This window comes from Salvelinus fontinalis, chromosome 20 (genome assembly GCF_029448725.1).
Source record: "Salvelinus fontinalis isolate EN_2023a chromosome 20, ASM2944872v1, whole genome shotgun sequence".
In the NCBI taxonomy this organism is placed as follows: Eukaryota; Metazoa; Chordata; class Actinopteri; order Salmoniformes; family Salmonidae; genus Salvelinus; species Salvelinus fontinalis.
In genome coordinates, this window is record NC_074684.1 from 12665221 (window position 1) to 12683136 (window position 17916).

General features: G+C 39.9%; 1 protein-coding gene across 7 annotated transcripts; it reads right to left on the minus strand.

Annotated features, from left to right (window-relative positions):
• Positions 1 to 8163: 8163 nt before the first annotated feature.
• cdca4 (cell division cycle associated 4) lies at positions 8164 to 17353 on the minus strand. Of its 7 annotated transcripts, none has more exons than XM_055872422.1 (3): positions 17219 to 17353; positions 10587 to 10853; positions 8164 to 10276 (listed from the first exon to the last, which is right to left on the minus strand). In XM_055872422.1, the coding sequence occupies exons 2-3, from the start codon at positions 10649 to 10651 to the stop codon at positions 9463 to 9465; spliced, it is 879 nt and encodes a 292-aa protein (XP_055728397.1). In that variant the 5' UTR covers positions 10652 to 10853; positions 17219 to 17353; the 3' UTR covers positions 8164 to 9462. The 7 variants fall into 7 exon arrangements, with proteins under 7 accessions (XP_055728397.1, XP_055728396.1, XP_055728399.1 ...); XM_055872421.1 differs by lacking the exon at positions 17219 to 17353 and adding an exon at positions 11372 to 12856; XM_055872424.1 differs by lacking the exon at positions 10587 to 10853 and having other exon boundaries at positions 17219 to 17349.
• Positions 17354 to 17916: the final 563 nt, after the last annotated feature.

Sequence of the window (17916 nt, forward strand, 5' to 3'; positions counted from 1 at the left end):
CACGAAATAAATGCTCACATAACCAGTAGTGGCCAGGGAAAAGGTGCGGGGATGGGTGATGGGTAATGGAGTACATCGTGTAAAGCGTGTTCAGCATCAAACCAGACCTACGGTGTCCTCCAATAATATTGTCACCCTTGGTAAATATGAGCAAAACGGGCTGTGTAAAACATTTGTTGTTTATCCTCTTGGTCTTTCATTCAAAATATTCACAAAAATCTAATCTTTAATTTAAGTAAAATGATTGGAAAAATACATGTGAAATAAATATTTCTCCGAAACGTGTGCCACAATTATTGGCACCCCATAAATTATTATGAGTAAAATCTAACTGAAGTATATTCCCATTCACATTTTGTGTTTTTAGTGATGAGCTGTAACCAATGATTTCCTGTTTCACTGGGGTATAAATATGAGGTGACGCACAGGCCAAGTTCCCAAAGTAATCCATCACCGTGAATACAGAAATTATGTTTGACAAAAGGTTGCTGATCTGCGCAAATCAGGAAATATCTATAAGAAAATAGCTCAATGGTTGAAAATGCACATTTCCACTATCAGGACAATAATTAAGAAGTTAAAAGCAACTGGAGATGTTAACAACTGTCCTGGAAGAGGGTGTGTCTATATTGACCCCACGCACAGTGAGGAGGATGGTTCGAGTGGCCAAAACATCTCCAAGGATCACAACTGGAGAATTGCAGATGTTAGTTGGGTCTTGGGGTCAGAAAGTCTCCAAAACTACGATCAGATGCCACCTAAATAACCACAAGTTGTTTGGAAGGGTTGCCATAAAAAACCTTTGCTGTCATCAAACTCAAGCTCCTACAGTTTGCCAAACGTTACTGGAATTTAATGGGACCGGGTTCTATGGTCAGATTAGACCAAAATAGAGCTTTTTGGAAACAAACATCAGAGGTGGGTTTGACGTAGACAGAAAGATAGCCATGCAGAAAAGTCCCTCAACCCAACTGTGAAATATGGTGGTGGATATTTGAAGTTGTGGCTGTGTTTTTCTTCCAAAGGCCCTGGACAACTTTTTAGGATAAATGGTATCATGGACTCCATCAAGTACCAGCAGATATTAAATCAAAACCTGACTCCCTCAGCTAGGAAGCTTAAACTGGGCCGTGGTAGGATCTTCCAACAGGACAATGATCCAAACACACTCCAAAATCAACACAAAAATGGTTCCCTGACCACAATATCAAGGTTTTGCCATTACCATCCCAGTCCCCTGACCTAAACCCCATAGAAAATCTGTGGGATGAACTGAAGAGGAGAGTCCACAAGTGTGGAATTCAGAATCTGAAGGATCTGTAGAGATTCTGTATGAATGAATGGTCTCAGATCCCTTGCCATGTGTACATACATTTTTTCCTTTCAATTATTTTACTTTAATTGAAGGTTAGATTTTTGTGAATATTTTATATTTTCAACCACCTCATATGGCAAAGTCACAATAATCACAAGATCCTTTGATTTGAAGCCATTCTTGTGATTATTGTGACTTTGGCATTGTAATTGTTTGTAAGCTTGTGTAGTCTAAAATGAATCTATGATCGTATGCTATCCAGTTGTTTTTTTGTATGCTGTTCTTTGTATGCCATTTTAATATTTGATAATTAACCAATGATATTAGGCCACACTTAGCCATGATTACAGACACCTGTGTCTTTTGACACTATATAAACGAGTCATCCTGCAGTGTTTGTGATTATACCCTGATGACGACAGCTTGGCTGTCAAAACGTTGGACATTACATTTTAGCATCTGAGCTCCAAGAGTGTGCGGCTCTCCTTTATTTTCAAGTTTTCCACTCCGCTAGCCAGCCCCTCGCCTAATAGGTGTTCGTTTCTTTTTCTTCTAGGACACCAAATACTGACTAGTTTTCTGAAAAATGCCCCTACCTTTTCTTTAAGGTACTGTATCTGTGACCAACAGATGCATATCTGTATTCCCAGTCATGTGAAATCCATAGATAAGGTTGGAGGAAGAGATAGGTGAAGTCAAACTAGCCCGGTTCATTGGAAAAGGTAAATACTTTGTGGTAGCCAGGCTCAGCAAGGGAAGGTTCTTCAAATGGAAAAGCTTCATGGGAAGAAGATTAAAAGCCATGTCCCTGGTGCTTTAGCTAGGTTGAGGGGAGTCATCACCGGGGTCCCAATATCTATGTCCATAGATGATATTAAAGAAAATGTGAAGGGAGGCAGAGGGATTGAGGCCAAAAGGATGATCAGTAGGAAAGAGGGTCAAAAAAGTGAAAGCTTATCAGTGCTGCTGAGGTTTGAGAAGGTTTGCCTGGAAAAGTACAGATAGGATTCCTTAGTTTCAATGTCATATCATTTGTCCCTTCCCCATTACAGTGTTTTAAATGCCAAAGAATGGGACATGTAGCTGTTCAGTGTAAAGGAAAGAAAAGATGTGCCAAGTGTGAAGGGGAACATGATTATGGTGAATGTGGGAGCAATGTGAAGGTTAAGTGTTGTAATTGTGGGGTGGGGGGGAACACAGTGCAGCATTTGGTGCATGCTAGGTGCAAAGAGAGGCTAGAGAGGCTCAGAGTTATAGAATCAGTCATGATGTATCATATGCAGAGGCTGTAAGACAGATTGGTGGAACTACAGTGCGGACTAATGGAGCTTCCATGGCTGCTCCTGTACTAAGTGGACCTACTGCCGGGGCTGGTGCTTCTGCTGCTCCTGGCATGGTTTTGAGACATGTTCAGAAATCTTGTGATCATGAATGTGCTGTGTCAAAGGACACTGATAGTGAATAAAGTTAACTTCATAGCTTTCATTGGTAAGATTATCACGACTCAGGTTGTGGAACAAAGAAATGCCAGGTTAAAGGTTGGAGTGGATACAGCAAAATAGTTTTGGGGGGTAACAGATGTTACTGTTCAAATGGTTGTTGACATGCTGAATAATTCTAAAGGTAGATTGTTTCAGCATTATATGCAGTAGATACAGTTTTATGGATTGGGGGTCTTGGAAGGGTTTGGTAGAAATTAGTAGGGAGTATTATGATTTAAAAATAAAAAATTATAATACTCCCTATAATACATTAAATTGTGCAATCGCCAATATACCATAGTAGAAGAGTGGCCAACAACTTGACTTTGAGCCAATAAAAGAGCATGAACCTCCCCTTGGGGAAGCTGACAGGAGTGACAAGAAAAGGGAAACAAGAAGGCACTTTTCCGGATGAATCCACCCTCATCACCAGAATGGTTCTAACGAAACATTAAAGCTGCAGTACATCTTTTTTTTCTAGAGCAAGTCTTTAAATCTTTTACCTCTAGCTAAGGAGTTTTGTGCTTGAAGAAGGATTAGGTTTGATAATGTGCATTATAGCTTATTAGTTATCAAATGTTAGCTTGCTAACTGAGCAAGGCAGTGACACATACACTTAATATAAAATAAATGAGGTGGTAAGTACAGCACAATGCACACAACACTAAATGCTTTACCAAACTAGCTATCTGGTCACTGTAGCTAGTAACATTATATGCCTGGAGCCGGCCCTTATCCTCATTGACTCTTGTTTTAAGTCACGCCCTCATTCGAGGCATAGGCCTAATGGCACAGTCATGAAAAATCTTGGACTGATTCATGTAAATGCCAGAAGTATGATTTAGAAATGTTATTGTATTGTAACTCTGGCTTCTCAAACCAGCTCAGATATTTAGATTATTACTGAATCTTAGCAAATAGAAGTCTATGCCGAATTCTGATGTGTCTCTCTGACTGGTTATAATATACAGTATTTTGATCTGACAGAGGTGGGGGTGTCGCCTTATTTGTAAAGAGAAATTTAAATGTTCTGTGTCCCTTTCCACCTCTGTCCCTAAGCAATTTGAATGCCTAATCCTAAATGTGGGTCTTGGCAATAATGCCCCATTGACACTAGTGTGAATTTATCTCCCTCTCTCTGCTCCGCCTTGTTCTCATAACAAATTGTTTGAATTACTGTCTGACTATGCTATGTCTGAATTATTAATATTGGGTGATGTTAATCTGGATTGGTTAATGCCAGTATCAGATAGGCTGAAAGGTATTTGTACTGAGCTAAATCTAACTCGCCTCAACTTTAAACACCCTGAAAAATCTACTCTTTTAGATATTATTCTAACAAATGCCCCTCATAGGTATACTGCCAATGCAATTTTTGCTAATGAGCTCAGTGACCACTGTCCCATTGCCTGCATAAGAGATGTTAAGCTACCTAAATCCCGCCTACGCATTATTACAAAGATACATTTTAGGAGTTTTAATGAGCAACATTTAATGTCTGATCTGGGGTTGTTTTACTGGGGGATGGTATCATCTATCTCTGACTCAGATCAGGCCCTTAAATGTTTTACTTCTCTGTTTAACACTGTTGCAGATAAGCATGCTCCGTATAAAAAACTAAGAGTAAAGGATAGATCAAACCCTTGGTTCATGCATGAATTGTCTGAAAAATGACAGCAACGTAATTTTGCTTGGGCTAAGGTTAGATTGACTGATACTCTGTCTGACTAGCAGTCTTTCAGACATTTGAGAAATACTGTAGATGTCTATCTCTGGTTAGAAAAGCAAAGTCAATAAACTTCTTGAACTGTATCTGAGAATGGTGGGAATCCAGTGAACTTCTGGAAAGTAGTCAAAATTCTGAAACAAAACTCTCCCCCCTTATATTCACCGCGAAACAGACTTCAGAGAATGATGCACTCCCAGATACACATTCTCTACTTTGATTTCAACCATTTTATATATATGATGTACTAAGTGCCTTGATAAAAATCGATGTAACCCCCCCTCACATGGGCTGATTCTCTTGATACCTTCTTAATGCAGCAGCTCTCTGCCCTACTTATTGCAGAATCATTAACCTGTATTTTTTACTAGACAATTGTTTCTGGTGTTATCCCCAAGATCTGGAAAGTGGCTCGTCCTCCCGCTACACAAAGGAGGAGATTCTTCTGACTTAATAACTACTTGATAACTACTGTCCATTTTCAAAGTAATCTTGCCTTTTCAAAGTTTCAGAATCCCTGGCCAACTCTCAGCTAATCATTTTTTAATTTCTCATTCTATTCTAAATGTGCACCAGTCTGGTTTCAGACGTTGACATAGCACCTCAGCTGCTAGGCTTGTTCTAATCTAGATGATGTGTTAAATTGCTTAGATCATAAAAAACATTGTGCTGCCTTATTTATAGACTTTTCCACAGCCTTCGACACTGTTGACCATTGCATTCAAAGGCTGACTGAAATAGGCCTGGATCGGGCTTCTAGCAACCGGTTTGAGAAATATATATCTGTTAAATTGTAATATTCATCTGTATGCAGACGACACTGGTATATATTTCATTGCCCCAACTGTTGACCAGGCTATGTTGGTGCTGGAATGTGACTTTGTTGCCTTACAGAAAGCCCTGGTTGGTTTAAAACATGTAATTATGTTGTCATTTAACAGACACTCTTATCCAGAGTGATATACAGTAGTGAGCCCCTACATTTTCATTCATGCTGGTCCCCCATGAGAATCGAAACCACAACCCTGACATTGCAAGTGTCATGCTCTACCAACTGAGCCACAGGATTTACTTAATGCGGGCAAGACTAAATATCTGTTATTCACTAATTCTCACAAAAAATGTTTCAGATGGACTACATATTTATTCATTAGATGGTTCTCCTATTGATCGAGTTTCCGCCTTTAAATATCTGGGCATTTTTATTGACAAAGATGTCATGTTTAAAAAACATACGGATGAGCTAGTTGAAAAGCTATGATTTAAAGTGGGCTTTTTAAAAAAAGAAATGGATCTTGCCTCTCCGTAAATAGCAGGAGGCAGATTGTACAGTCAACTTTCCTGCCAGTTCTTGACTATGGTGACACCATTTACCAGATTGCAGCAGCCACTACTCTTAAACCTTTGGATGCCGTCTATCAAAGGGCCCTTTGCTTAATCACAGGTGACAGTTTTAATACTCACCACTGCCTCCTGTATCAAAAGGTTGGCTGGTCCTCATTAAAGTCCCGTAGATCACTTAATTGTTTCCCTTTTTGTCTACAAATCTCGACTACAAAAGCTTCCGACTTACCTAAGGTCGCTGTTAAAATATAAAAACATGAGATACCAAACCCATTCACAAGGTTGGTTAACTCTTGAGGTTCCTCGGGTCTCCACCGAACTAGGTAAATCCGCTTTTAGTTTTAAAGCACCTCATTTCTGGAACCAACTACAAATGACAGTTGGATGTTCTTGTGCAGCTCGAGCAATTAAAAATATTGATTGGGGATCTTCTTATTAAGAAATGCAATAGTTCTTCTTGAATATTTGTGTTGTTCTGTATTGTATTTTTTATTTTGTCTTGTGAAATTGTATATGCATGGTATATGCACCCTTTTTTCAATACTTTGTGCACCCTCTCCTTACGTGGATAACACTACTTACCCTTTTTATATAATGTTTAATGAGATTGGAGAACACATTGGGAGGGATCTTAGACCAGATCCTTGATATCATTTGGTATGTGCTTATGGACTACCCTCTTCAATTCAAACCACAGGTTTTCAAAGGGGTTCAAGTCCGGAGACTGAGACAGCCATTGCAAAATGTTGATTTTCTGGTCAATTAACCATTTCTTTGTGGATTGTGTTCTTGGGGTCATTGTCTTGCTGGAAGATCCACTTGCGGCCAACTTTCAGCCTCCTGGCAGAGGCAACCAGGTTTTTGGCTCAAATGTCCTGGTACTTAGTAGAGTTCATGATGCCGTTGACCTTAACAAGGGCCCCAGGACCAGTGAAGAAACAGTCTCACAACATCAAAGATCCACCACTATATTTTACAGTAGGTATGAGGTTATTTTCTGCATATGAATCCTTATTTCGAGGCCATACCCACCACTGGTGTACGTGGCCAAAGAGCTATATTTTCTTCTCATCTCACCATAGCACCCGGTTCCAATCCAAGTGCCATTGCCATTTACATTTGTTGGTTGCTCTCAAATAAGGCTTTTTTTATGGCAACCCTTCCAAATGGCCTATTGGCATGAAGGTGGCGTCTAATTGTAGACCCTAAGATACGACCAAGTTCTGGAATTCTCCCACTGTGGCCCTTGGTCTTTGCCTCCCAAACCATCTTCCTCACTTTGCGTAGAGACAAGATACACTTCCGTCCTCTACCAGGCAAGTTTACCACTGTCCCAGTGGTTTTTAAACTTCTTAAATTGTTGCCCAAAATGTGGTACATTTGCTCTTCAGTAGTTTTTTGTACCCATTGCCTGATTTGAGTCAACAACCATGTCTCTTTTCATTTGTGAGTTCTTTGCCTTTCTCAATGGTGATGGATGACAAATGGATTTTACATGCGTCTTACCAGATTTTTATAACCCAGTGTGAAACAGGAAGCCATGAAAGGCCACAATGCAGTTCCATAAAATTAGATTAACTTAAAAAAAGTATAACATAACACAGATTCTATTTTGTTTTGTTTATTTATAAGAATCATTAGGGGTGCAAATCATTGACGCATATCTATTAGAGAATTTTTTACAAAATGCACTTTGAGCAATTGTATTAGTGTAAAATAATTATACTTTTTTTTAAATCATACAATATAGCTCAGTATTTGTATTATCTATTTTATAGTATTTTTTTGCCCATTTTAAGCAATTGTGCCAATCATTGTGGAGGTGATTATTTGATTGTAGCAACTTTTAGAGGTTCAGATCTACTGGTTTAACGGTGGAAAAGTGTTTACCCCACACATTTGCTGAATGGCTTCAGAAGTGATGGGCAACCTAATCAGGAACTTAGTATATGGCTAAGGTATCGGGTTGACATTAGACTGGGATTCTGTCGGTTAGGGCTTTCCCTGAATTCACTGCAGTGTCTTTGAAGTCAAATTCTTTAAAAAATCTATGGGTACATCAGCAGGAAATCTTACAGATTACACATTTAGGTCTAGCAGCTATGTTTTGATTGAGTAAAAGTAGTTTTACCTCAATTGCACTATTTTCACTCTATAGCTTTCTCTTTCACATACTTTGAATCAGAGATGTGAATGTTTGATTTACCTGAAAGATTGGCAGGGGCACTAATTTGGAATGACAATCCAACATCAATTAATACTTCATATGTCCTCAGAAAACAGAACCACACAATTCATTCATATTACTATAATGTTGTAACCTTTATTAAAAATTGTAAAAACTGCTACAGTTTACCTGTATAAAAAAAAGCTAAATTTACTCTAGCTCATGGTCACAAATGTCAAACGTACAGTACTTATTTATAAAAAGGAAATGTGAGATCTTCCACATGTCTGTTTAATCAGCAATCAGTTGTTTACTCACAATATTATCTTGTGCCTGAGTGCAGGCTTTGAACGTGATAAAAAAAAGACATTATTTTGTTGGAATAAGTCAGCTGAATAGCACAATTCTTTACATGTTCTCAGTTTGTTTTGAATAAGAAAGTAATTACTTCACTAAAGGTATGCATGAAAGTCCGGAAACTCATTATGATTCCAAAATATCAATTCATGTCAGAAAGCTGAAAAGCTTCTACAACCTTAAGTATTACCAAGGTTTAACACCACCATATGTTTGCACTTAATAAATAAAATAGGCTAAAAGTCATAACATAAAATGAGAAATATACCCATTACAATTCTTCATTTGTAATGAGACAAATATAAGAATGTACGTTATTTCTAATAGCAAACAAATGGCACCACATGCTAGGCTGTGAGGTTAAGCTAGCCGTGGTGCAAGAACGAACTGTATGGCTCAAGAAGGCAATGTGTTTATAAGGAATACTGTACACGGTGCATATACTGTAGCACCAAACCATAGACCAAGACAAGGGTGCATCACATTGTGAGCATACTGAACGCAATTCATGTTTTCGACAATGCATCTTTACTCTTGTAGCTCAAAGACACAACCAAAGTTAAACCTTTGGAAGACAACAGGTAAATCAGTCCCAATCACACTGAGCTTTTGTGCAATTGTTGTGTATTTAGAAATATAGAAAAAAAAGACAGTCTGGAACAATTCCCAGACTGTCTCTCAAGTAAAAAAATATGTGTGTATATTTATACAGAAACGTTTTAACAATATTATATATATTTTTAAAGAAAATATGTATAGTTCATGTAAATATGTTGTGCTGCTCTGAATTGATGTAGTGTAATAAGTACAATAAATTAAACCAGAAACTACATTAAAAAAAACAGAAGAGAGAACACACAAATACAAACATAAAGAAAGTATACATAAGAAAAAGGATGGTGAACTTGAGAAAGCGTGAACCTTTTCAGATGAACATTTCATTGCACGGAGATGGATTTCACTCAGTTTCCATACAGAGGAAAGCGTGTAAATACTGTATGTTTGCACATACAAGACAAAAAGGCAGTGGCACAAGATCAATGAAACAGTATTCGAGTTTTAAGTCTGTAAGCTATGAGCCCACAATGATCTCCATAATGTGGTCAAGTTCATTGAGATCGGCTCTACAGCTGGAGTTGGACACAGGGCCGTGTGAGGAGGCCAAGCTGTCCAGAAAGTCGTAAGGCCCCATCTTGGGGGCACTCTGCATGCCTGTCAGCATGGTGTCCAAGTCATAATACGAGGCATCAACGTCAGAGAACAGCTCCTCTAGTGCCGGGTCTGACCCGGGGGCACCGTTCTTGATCTCGAACGTCCCAAACACCTGCCCCGTTGCCAATTTAGCCCCCTCCCCAGACCTCGTCCCCTCCTCGTCCCCCGTACCTGAGTCTTTGCTGACCCCATCCTCCACTCTCAGTTCCCCCCTGTCCCAGCAGTGGCCAATGGTCCCCAACAGGAGGGCCTGGGACCTGTCGCCAACAACCACAGAACACAGTGCCTTGTCCGTCACCACTTCCTCCTCACGGCAGCCGTCGTAGCCCATCACTGAGTAGAGCTTAGGCCCACCGTCCTGCTGCTCCGGCGACTGGCACAGAACCTCGGTGTCCACCAAGCGGTCAGATGGGCCATGGCCAGAGCCACCTAAGGCCTCTGTGACCACCTGCCAGCTGCCGTCGTGGGCCATCTCCTCCTGGATCTGGCGCACCGTGTTGGCGATGAGCACCGAGCGACACAGGTTGGGCTCCGCTAGCATGTGGCACAGCTGCAGCTTGAGCAGGGACATGTCCAGCAGGGACTGGCGCTGCAGGCTATAGGATGCTGCCACCGCCTTGTTGTCCACACCATCAGAGAACTTGCGTTTGGTGCCCTTGGAGTACATGTTGGCCCTGTGGGGGGAGCCAAGTAACACTTTGGTTAGAACATATAAAGCTTTTTAAGAAGTAACCTTTTCCATTCAGTTGTTTTTGCAAGTTATGCTTAGTTATTTCAGTGTTTTAAGTTGTTTGGTAAAGATGCCAAAAGTGCACGCCCTATTTACTTACAGTAATAAGATTTCTTAATAAAACACACTAGAATATCAGGATTAGGATTTCAAAATGGTTATGACAATTTGCTAATGCTAGAATTGAAATGTTCAACTTGAGTGCACCTGAAAATCTAAGATATTATGAATAATGTACTTGTGTGTTCATTTACTTTTCTCTACCTTTCCTACGGCGACGCACAGGCATATATATGGGACGGCTTCCTCTTTTTCTCATTGTTACTGAAAAACTGCTTCTGTCCTTAACTCCCTTTCAGGTCTTTTCAGACAGACCTGCAAGGTGCCTGCTGAGTGGAACATCCAACTTAGATCGCCACACTGATAAGATGGTACAGTTTGCTACCATAATTCTTGGGATTGGAGCACACTCTAGCTCTCCAGTCTTGAAACGGGAAGCAAACTCAAAGCTTGTTTGTGTGCTACAGTAGAGAGAAAGAAAGAGGAACAATGCCAGTAAGGCATTCGTCTGAAGTGATAGGATCTTTGTTGATTATCCAACATCCATTGAGCACATCTTCCAATATGACATTTTAGTAAATGCCTGTTAAGACAAAGGGATTCAAAATTATATTTCTGTTTACAGACAAAACAGAGTGACATCAACTTCAAACCAGGATGATAAAAAAAACTTCTTAGTTAACGTATCAAGAGCATATTCCGACCAATGTCAGTTTTTGTAAATCATTATCATAAGTACATATCCCTAAAACAAATATGAACACAGACTTGCTGGAGCCATTTGCAAGAAAAGCGAAACATGAAGAAGTAGAAAGTGGACCTTTATCAATTCTAACATAGTGCCTTAAACAGAAAAAGAGGTCCCACTCCCGATGCAAGCATTTTGTAATATTAACCCAAAAAATTCAGCTGAGTAAAGATAAAATGGCAGACACACACACCGAAAATGGCTAATGGCTAAACAGCACTTTGTACATACATCCAGTACTGAGACGAGTGTTGGACACTTGCCTCCAGCCACGGCGGCCTGCCAACCAGGGCTGCGGGAGCCTAAAAGTGACAAACATCCAGCTAGAGCAGGGAGAACACATGATAATCGCCAGCACGTCAATGCACATTACATCCAAAGTCACTGGGTGACTTGTGTGTGTGCAGAAGGGGGGAGGGGTGATACACTAGAACTCGGCTACTGGGACCAGGTGCTGAGGAACTGTAAAAGGCTATGAGCAGCTACGAATAATAATGCCTGCTTTTACCTCCTCAATGCAAATTGTTTGTGTCACATTGCATTGGGTGAGAACCTGAAGGTTGCTCAAGCTTCAGGACGATGGAAGAACAAGGGGCATTATGCATCGTTTTGTAGACCAAACCAACAAAATGTTAGTTGCAGGCAAAAACAAAAAAAAATCATATTGAAGGGTAGAATTTCTATGCAGATGGAGCTGATTTGTTTGATAGTCACAAAGATCACAGGAGAAAATCTTGTTTGCTATAAGGATAACTATAAGAATAACACATTGAGGGAGAGGGGTCAGTCACGGTTGAGATGAAGGCATGGGAGATCAGCCTACCCGACACAAATATGACCCTATTTTTGCCACACTCCTGAGATGGTGAAGTCTGCAAATTATGAGCATTTATCATGGTAAGTAAACTCCCAGCTACCTCCTGTATGGCAAATCACAACAAAAACATGATTATCATGAATGATTTTCAAATTGCCTGCAGTGGATTGGAATTTGTAACAAACTGTGTTTTTCTTAAAGCGAAAACGTTCCTTGTAAAATAGGACAGCAGAGTTTCCTCTGTGTTTGCTTTGACAGTGAAATTAAACTCCAAGAAGGCCATAAAGGATTGATGGGCTTGAAAAATGATTGCCTGTATCGCGATTTAAAAAAATAAACTTATAACCAGTAGTTTGAAATCAACCTTATACTGTAGTAGTTATAGAATGAAAATTCTGAAACATGTCAACAATAAGCAAATGGTCTTCTGGCCCCAGATGATAATTTTACCTCTACACAAGTGGATGTAAATTACACTTTTTATTTTATTTAACTAGGCAAGTCAGTTAAGAACAAATTCTTACTTACAAATGATGGCATACACTCACATATATTAAACCTAGTATCTTCAGTTGTTGTCTTGTAAAGTAAAAAAAAAGAATCCCAGCATGCCATCCTCCAGGCCCGTTACATTGGCAGTGACAGAATGGTGAATAACATACACTGTGTCTGACGCATACAAATACCGACATTCGATCAAAAAAACATGGTACTTGCTATCGCGGATCCTTGTGACGTCCAACTCTGGCATCATCCCATTGAAATGTAAACTGGCCATCGTGGGTTGGGTTATGGTTTAGGGTAGAGATGTCCCAAGGACCACAGATAGCACAAACAAACATGCCTCCCTCCTGTGGAAGTTCCACCCAGCTAAAGTTACTACTCCCTTCCCCCACCGTACTTACAGTCACAATGCTGATTCATCGCCGGCCGGATGACGAATAGGCCTACCTACCGCTCTCTCTGCCTACAATCAGCGCATTCCTCTGCCCAGGCGTTGCTGACGCCTGCCAGATCTTACAACGCCTGGATAGGTATTTGACTTATCAGCTAACCATATGTTATAGCAATCTGTCAGTCGATAATGTGGCACACAATCAGTGGTTGATGAACGCAATGTCTGAGCAGGGGAACGCGAACATAGTAAAATAGCAGTAAAAAAATACAAATTAATCGACGTGAGACTAGAAGCGGGGTAAATGTCGCATGCTTCCCTGTCTAAACAGTTCGCATATATGACACATTTTTGTGGCGTTTTTCAGTGTTTTTCTGGTTGTTCATGCACACAAATTATTGCTGCAGTTCGAACTTCGGTAGCCGAATTTTACGCCCCTTCGTCGTTTATTGGTCAACAGTACTACTCCTAGCAGGAGTGGGAACTAGGGACAGGATTTTTAAATTAAGTGTTTGTCATTCAACGAGACTACTAGTTTTTAGTTTATGCATTTTTTTTTTCACTTGAGAAATACAGCACAAAAATCTTAGTAAAATGTTTAATTGCCCGCCTAAACGTGTCCGCATGCTTCCCATCAGAGTGCACCGCGCCTCATTCTAAAATGGCTTGAATATTTTTTTCCATCAATCTACCCACAATAACCTATGACATAAAAACACTTTTTAGAAATGTTCGTAAATGTATATATTTTTTAAATCCCCAGAAATATTACATTTACATAAGTATTCAGACCATTTACTCAGTATTTTGTTGAAGCACCTTCGGCAGCAATTACAGACTAAAGTCTTCTTGGGTATGACACTACAAGCTTGGCACACCTGTATTTGGTGATTTTCTCCCATTCTTCTCCACAGATCCTCTCAAGCTCTGTCAGGTTGGATGGGGAGTGTCGCTGCACAGCTATTTTCAGGTCTCTCTGGGTTCAAGTCCAGGCATTGGCTTGGTCACTCAAGGACATTCAGAGACTTGTCCCGAAGCCACTCCTGCGTTGTCTTGGATGTGTGCTTAGGGTCGTTGTCCTACTTGGAAGTTGAACTTTCGCCCAAGTCTGAAGTCTGGAGCAGGCTTTCATCAAGGATCTCGCTGTACTTTGCTTAATTCATCTTTCGCTCAATCCTGACTAGTCTCCCAGTCCCTGCCGCTGAAGAACATTCCCACAGCATGATGTTGCAACCACCATGCTTCACCGTAGGGTTGGTGCCAGGTTTCCTCCATACGTGACGCTTGGCATTCAGGCCAAAGAGTTCAATCTTGGTTTCATCAGACCATCTGAGAGTCCTTAGGTGCCTTCACCCCGATTGCCCTTCACCCCGATTGCTCAGTTTGACCAGGGGCCAGCTCTAGGAAGAGTCTTGGTGGTTTAAAACTTCTTCCATTTAAGAATGATGGAGGCCACCGTGTTCTTGGGGACCTTCAATGATGCAGACATGTTTAGTACCCTTCACCAGATCTGTGCCTTGACTCAACCCAGTCTCGGAGCTCTACGGACAATTTCTTCGAACTCATGGCTTGGTTTTTGCTCTGACATGCACTGGTCAACCTTGGGACCTTATATAGACAGGTGTGTGCCTTTCCAAATAATGTCCAATCAATTGAATTTACCACAAGTGGACTCCAATCAAGTTGTAGATCAATGGAAACAGGATTCATCTGAGCTCAATTTCGAGTCTCATAGCAAAGGGTCTGAATACTTATATAAATAAGGTATCCGTTTTTTATTTTTAATAAATTTGCAAACTTTTCTAAAAAACTGCTTTTGCTTTGTCATTATAGGGTATTGTGTGTAGATTGAGGATTTTTTATTTCTTTAATCCATTTTCGAATAAGGCTGTAACGTAACAATGTGGAAACCGTCAAGGGGTCTGAATACTTTCCGAATGCACTGGATTATGACATTTTGGGACGTTTTTGTTAGTTTTGGTCTTCGGCAAGGTTTTTTTGGCTGTTCGTGCACAAAAAACAATTGTCCAGGCAAGCTGAACTTCGGTAGCCGAAGTCTAAACCCTTTCGTCGGTCATTGGTCAACAGTAGGGATTCTTCAATGAAGTGTTTGTCTTTCTACAATAGATGAGAAATACTGCATTAAACATCTTAGTTAGATACAGTGGTGTGTATTCATTGACGCCAAGGGAAGCCAGGCTTCCCCTAAAAATGTAACCCCCCTTCAGAAATATAACATCAAATTATTTATCTTTCATCTCTCTGTTTCATTATTTTCCTTCAATTCGCAAGAGGCTGAATGTATCTCACAGGAGAAAGCATCCGAGTGAGCGAAACAGATTAGCCAATCAGCGTTAAGCTAAACTAGCAAGCTCAACTGTGAATGGTCCTGGCGAAAAAAAAAAATAAAATTAAGTGTCAAGGGAAGCCAGCTTGGATTTGGCTTCTTTCCTATCAAATCCCTTTGAGCATACGTCATTAACAGAAACAACTTGAATTGTTGCATCTCATTGTGTTGTTGTCTTCCGGTGGCTAGGTAGCTAAAATTGACCCTTCCCTAAATTAGCCATGGATCGAGATGTTTAATAGTTTGTTATTATTATTTAACCTTTATAGGGATTTGGACTTGTGGTTTTACTTAATTCTCCGTACTGGCCAATGATTATAATGGCGATTGTGATCCAACCTTTAATTCATACATTGTTGTGCCCCTGGCCCGAGAGGATCAAAGTTCAATATGTACAGTAGCTAGATGTAGAAGGCTAGCCTAGGACAACAAAAAATACAAGCGTGTACTGTATGACAAAGTGATATACTGTTTCATCATGAAAAAGAGGAGGATGACATTGGCGTTTCTCTACAAGTAGTGTGAGTCAACATATTTTTCTACTTGCACAACGCACGTGCGCAGACGCGTGCACAAACAGAAATCAGAACCATGGACAGCCACATCATATGTAGCTGATGTTGATTGGACTAAATTGTTTTTTGGTATCTTTTAGTTGTCACTGTATTAGACTAAGCAGAAGGGATTTGATGATGTTGAAATGTTGAAGTTAAAATGGTGCTGGAATAGTGGAGGCAGCTCCTGTTTTCTTTGTGACTTGTGGTAACACTGTGGTTCCAAATCAATAGTTTAGTGGTCCAAAAATTTTGGAAACATTAACTTGCTTAACCATGCTGTAGGTCATGTAACTGACATAATGTAACTAACTAATGTAAATCACAAGTTACATGAAATATGTGGTTGACTTCACCGGACATAGGTTGTTATCCGGTTTTGTTATAAAACAAATATGTGGTTGAATTTATTCTGCCACTGTCTTCTTATTGTCAATGCCTTTAGGCCTATATATAACAGTCACAAAGCATATGAATTAACAGCAAACACCGCAATTAAACAAACAGTGTAAGTTGTTATATGGCTTCTGGGGGGGGGGGGGGCTTCCCCAGTGATTTTACCCATGCACTGCAACTGGTTAGATGTAAAATTGAGCAACTAAGATCTCCTCAGCATAACCTTAAATATGTAAGACCGATTTGTTGAGTTATCTTAGATGAATTCTGACTATTTTGAGGAAGCGTATACTGGCTACAGCGTCTCAAGATGGATAAACAGTACTATTGCTGCTTTTCTCATTTTTCAAGCAAAAGTCTCAAGAGAGTATGCAAGCACACTTGTTTCTTTTTGACTAGGCACCAGCCAAACCGAAGCATCAAAATTAATTACAGATTTCTTGATTTATCTTCAATTAATTCTTAATATTTTGAGGAAGTGGCTGGCTATGTTGTTGTTACGGCGTCTCAAGAAGCAAACAATGTAATATTTTTCAAGCAAAGGTGTTTTAAGAGTGTATACAGACGTTCGTGACACCTAGCTGAGTTGTGCGCCTTAACAGAGCAATATTATGAGACAACAAAACTTGGTCCAACACGACAGTATACTTAATAATGGTTTGTGTGTTGTCCCCTTAACTTACTTTTCAGACGTAAAAATAGGAACTTAGAGGGAAAGGGAAGCGACAGAGAGGAAGCCATTTTGAATGTACCAGCTACTTTTGTTAACTTCTGTTCGTTAAACACCAGTTAAGATGTATCCCGCTAGACCACGTCTTGATGAAGCACATCAAAGTGCTGATTACCAGGCTACTGGTGACAAGAGGTTACAATGTAACACATATCTATGGAACGTTGAACGAGAAATACCGCTCGTGAACTTCCGCATTGAGCACTTGCGTTCGAAATCGACCGCGCATTTGTAACACATTCGAATGGTATTTTATTTATAAAAATATGTAAAAAATACCATTAACTGGTTACACTCAACACACATTACTTAATTAATATTTCTATTTATTTGTCTTACCTTTACAGAATCAGCTTTTTTAGCCGAGGGTTCATGTGCTCTTCGTGAATAAACGAATTAAAGGCGCAGCTCTCTCAGCTTCCCTGGATACAGATTGTATTCGAGGCACTGCTGCCAGGCAGCCAGATGCAGCAGAGGGAAGGGTGAAGTGGGCGGACACATGGATCTTGATCGACAGGCTGTCGATTGAACTGGGGAAAACATGAACAAAAGCCACACTGAATAAACAGATTGCACCACGGGTCCACAGACATCTGACACAATACCCGCTTTGTTTGGGAAACATTTGAGGCTTACTGAATCTAAAATTAAACACAACTAGCTTGGATGAAAATTAAGGAAGAGATTGAACATTACGGTAGAAATATTTATCAGCCAATTAATAGGTAAATAAACTATTTTAACTCTGGGCCAGGCTACATAGCCTAAATATAGGAGAGGGAATGGAGCAATCATCAGACCTTTACAAAAGTATCAAGAAATTCAACAGTGAACAAAATAAAACAATGTTATTATTTCAACACCTCAATAAACATATACATATATAAAAAAATAAGCAAAATGTGATGAAATTAGGCTGCATTCTAGGTCACTGTCCAACCAAATGGGTCTGACCAGATAGCATATCAGAAAATGACCACTGTGTAATTTGTAAATCCTCCAAAAAGGGGGTTTCCGTTACTCTGTTCAGGACTGTA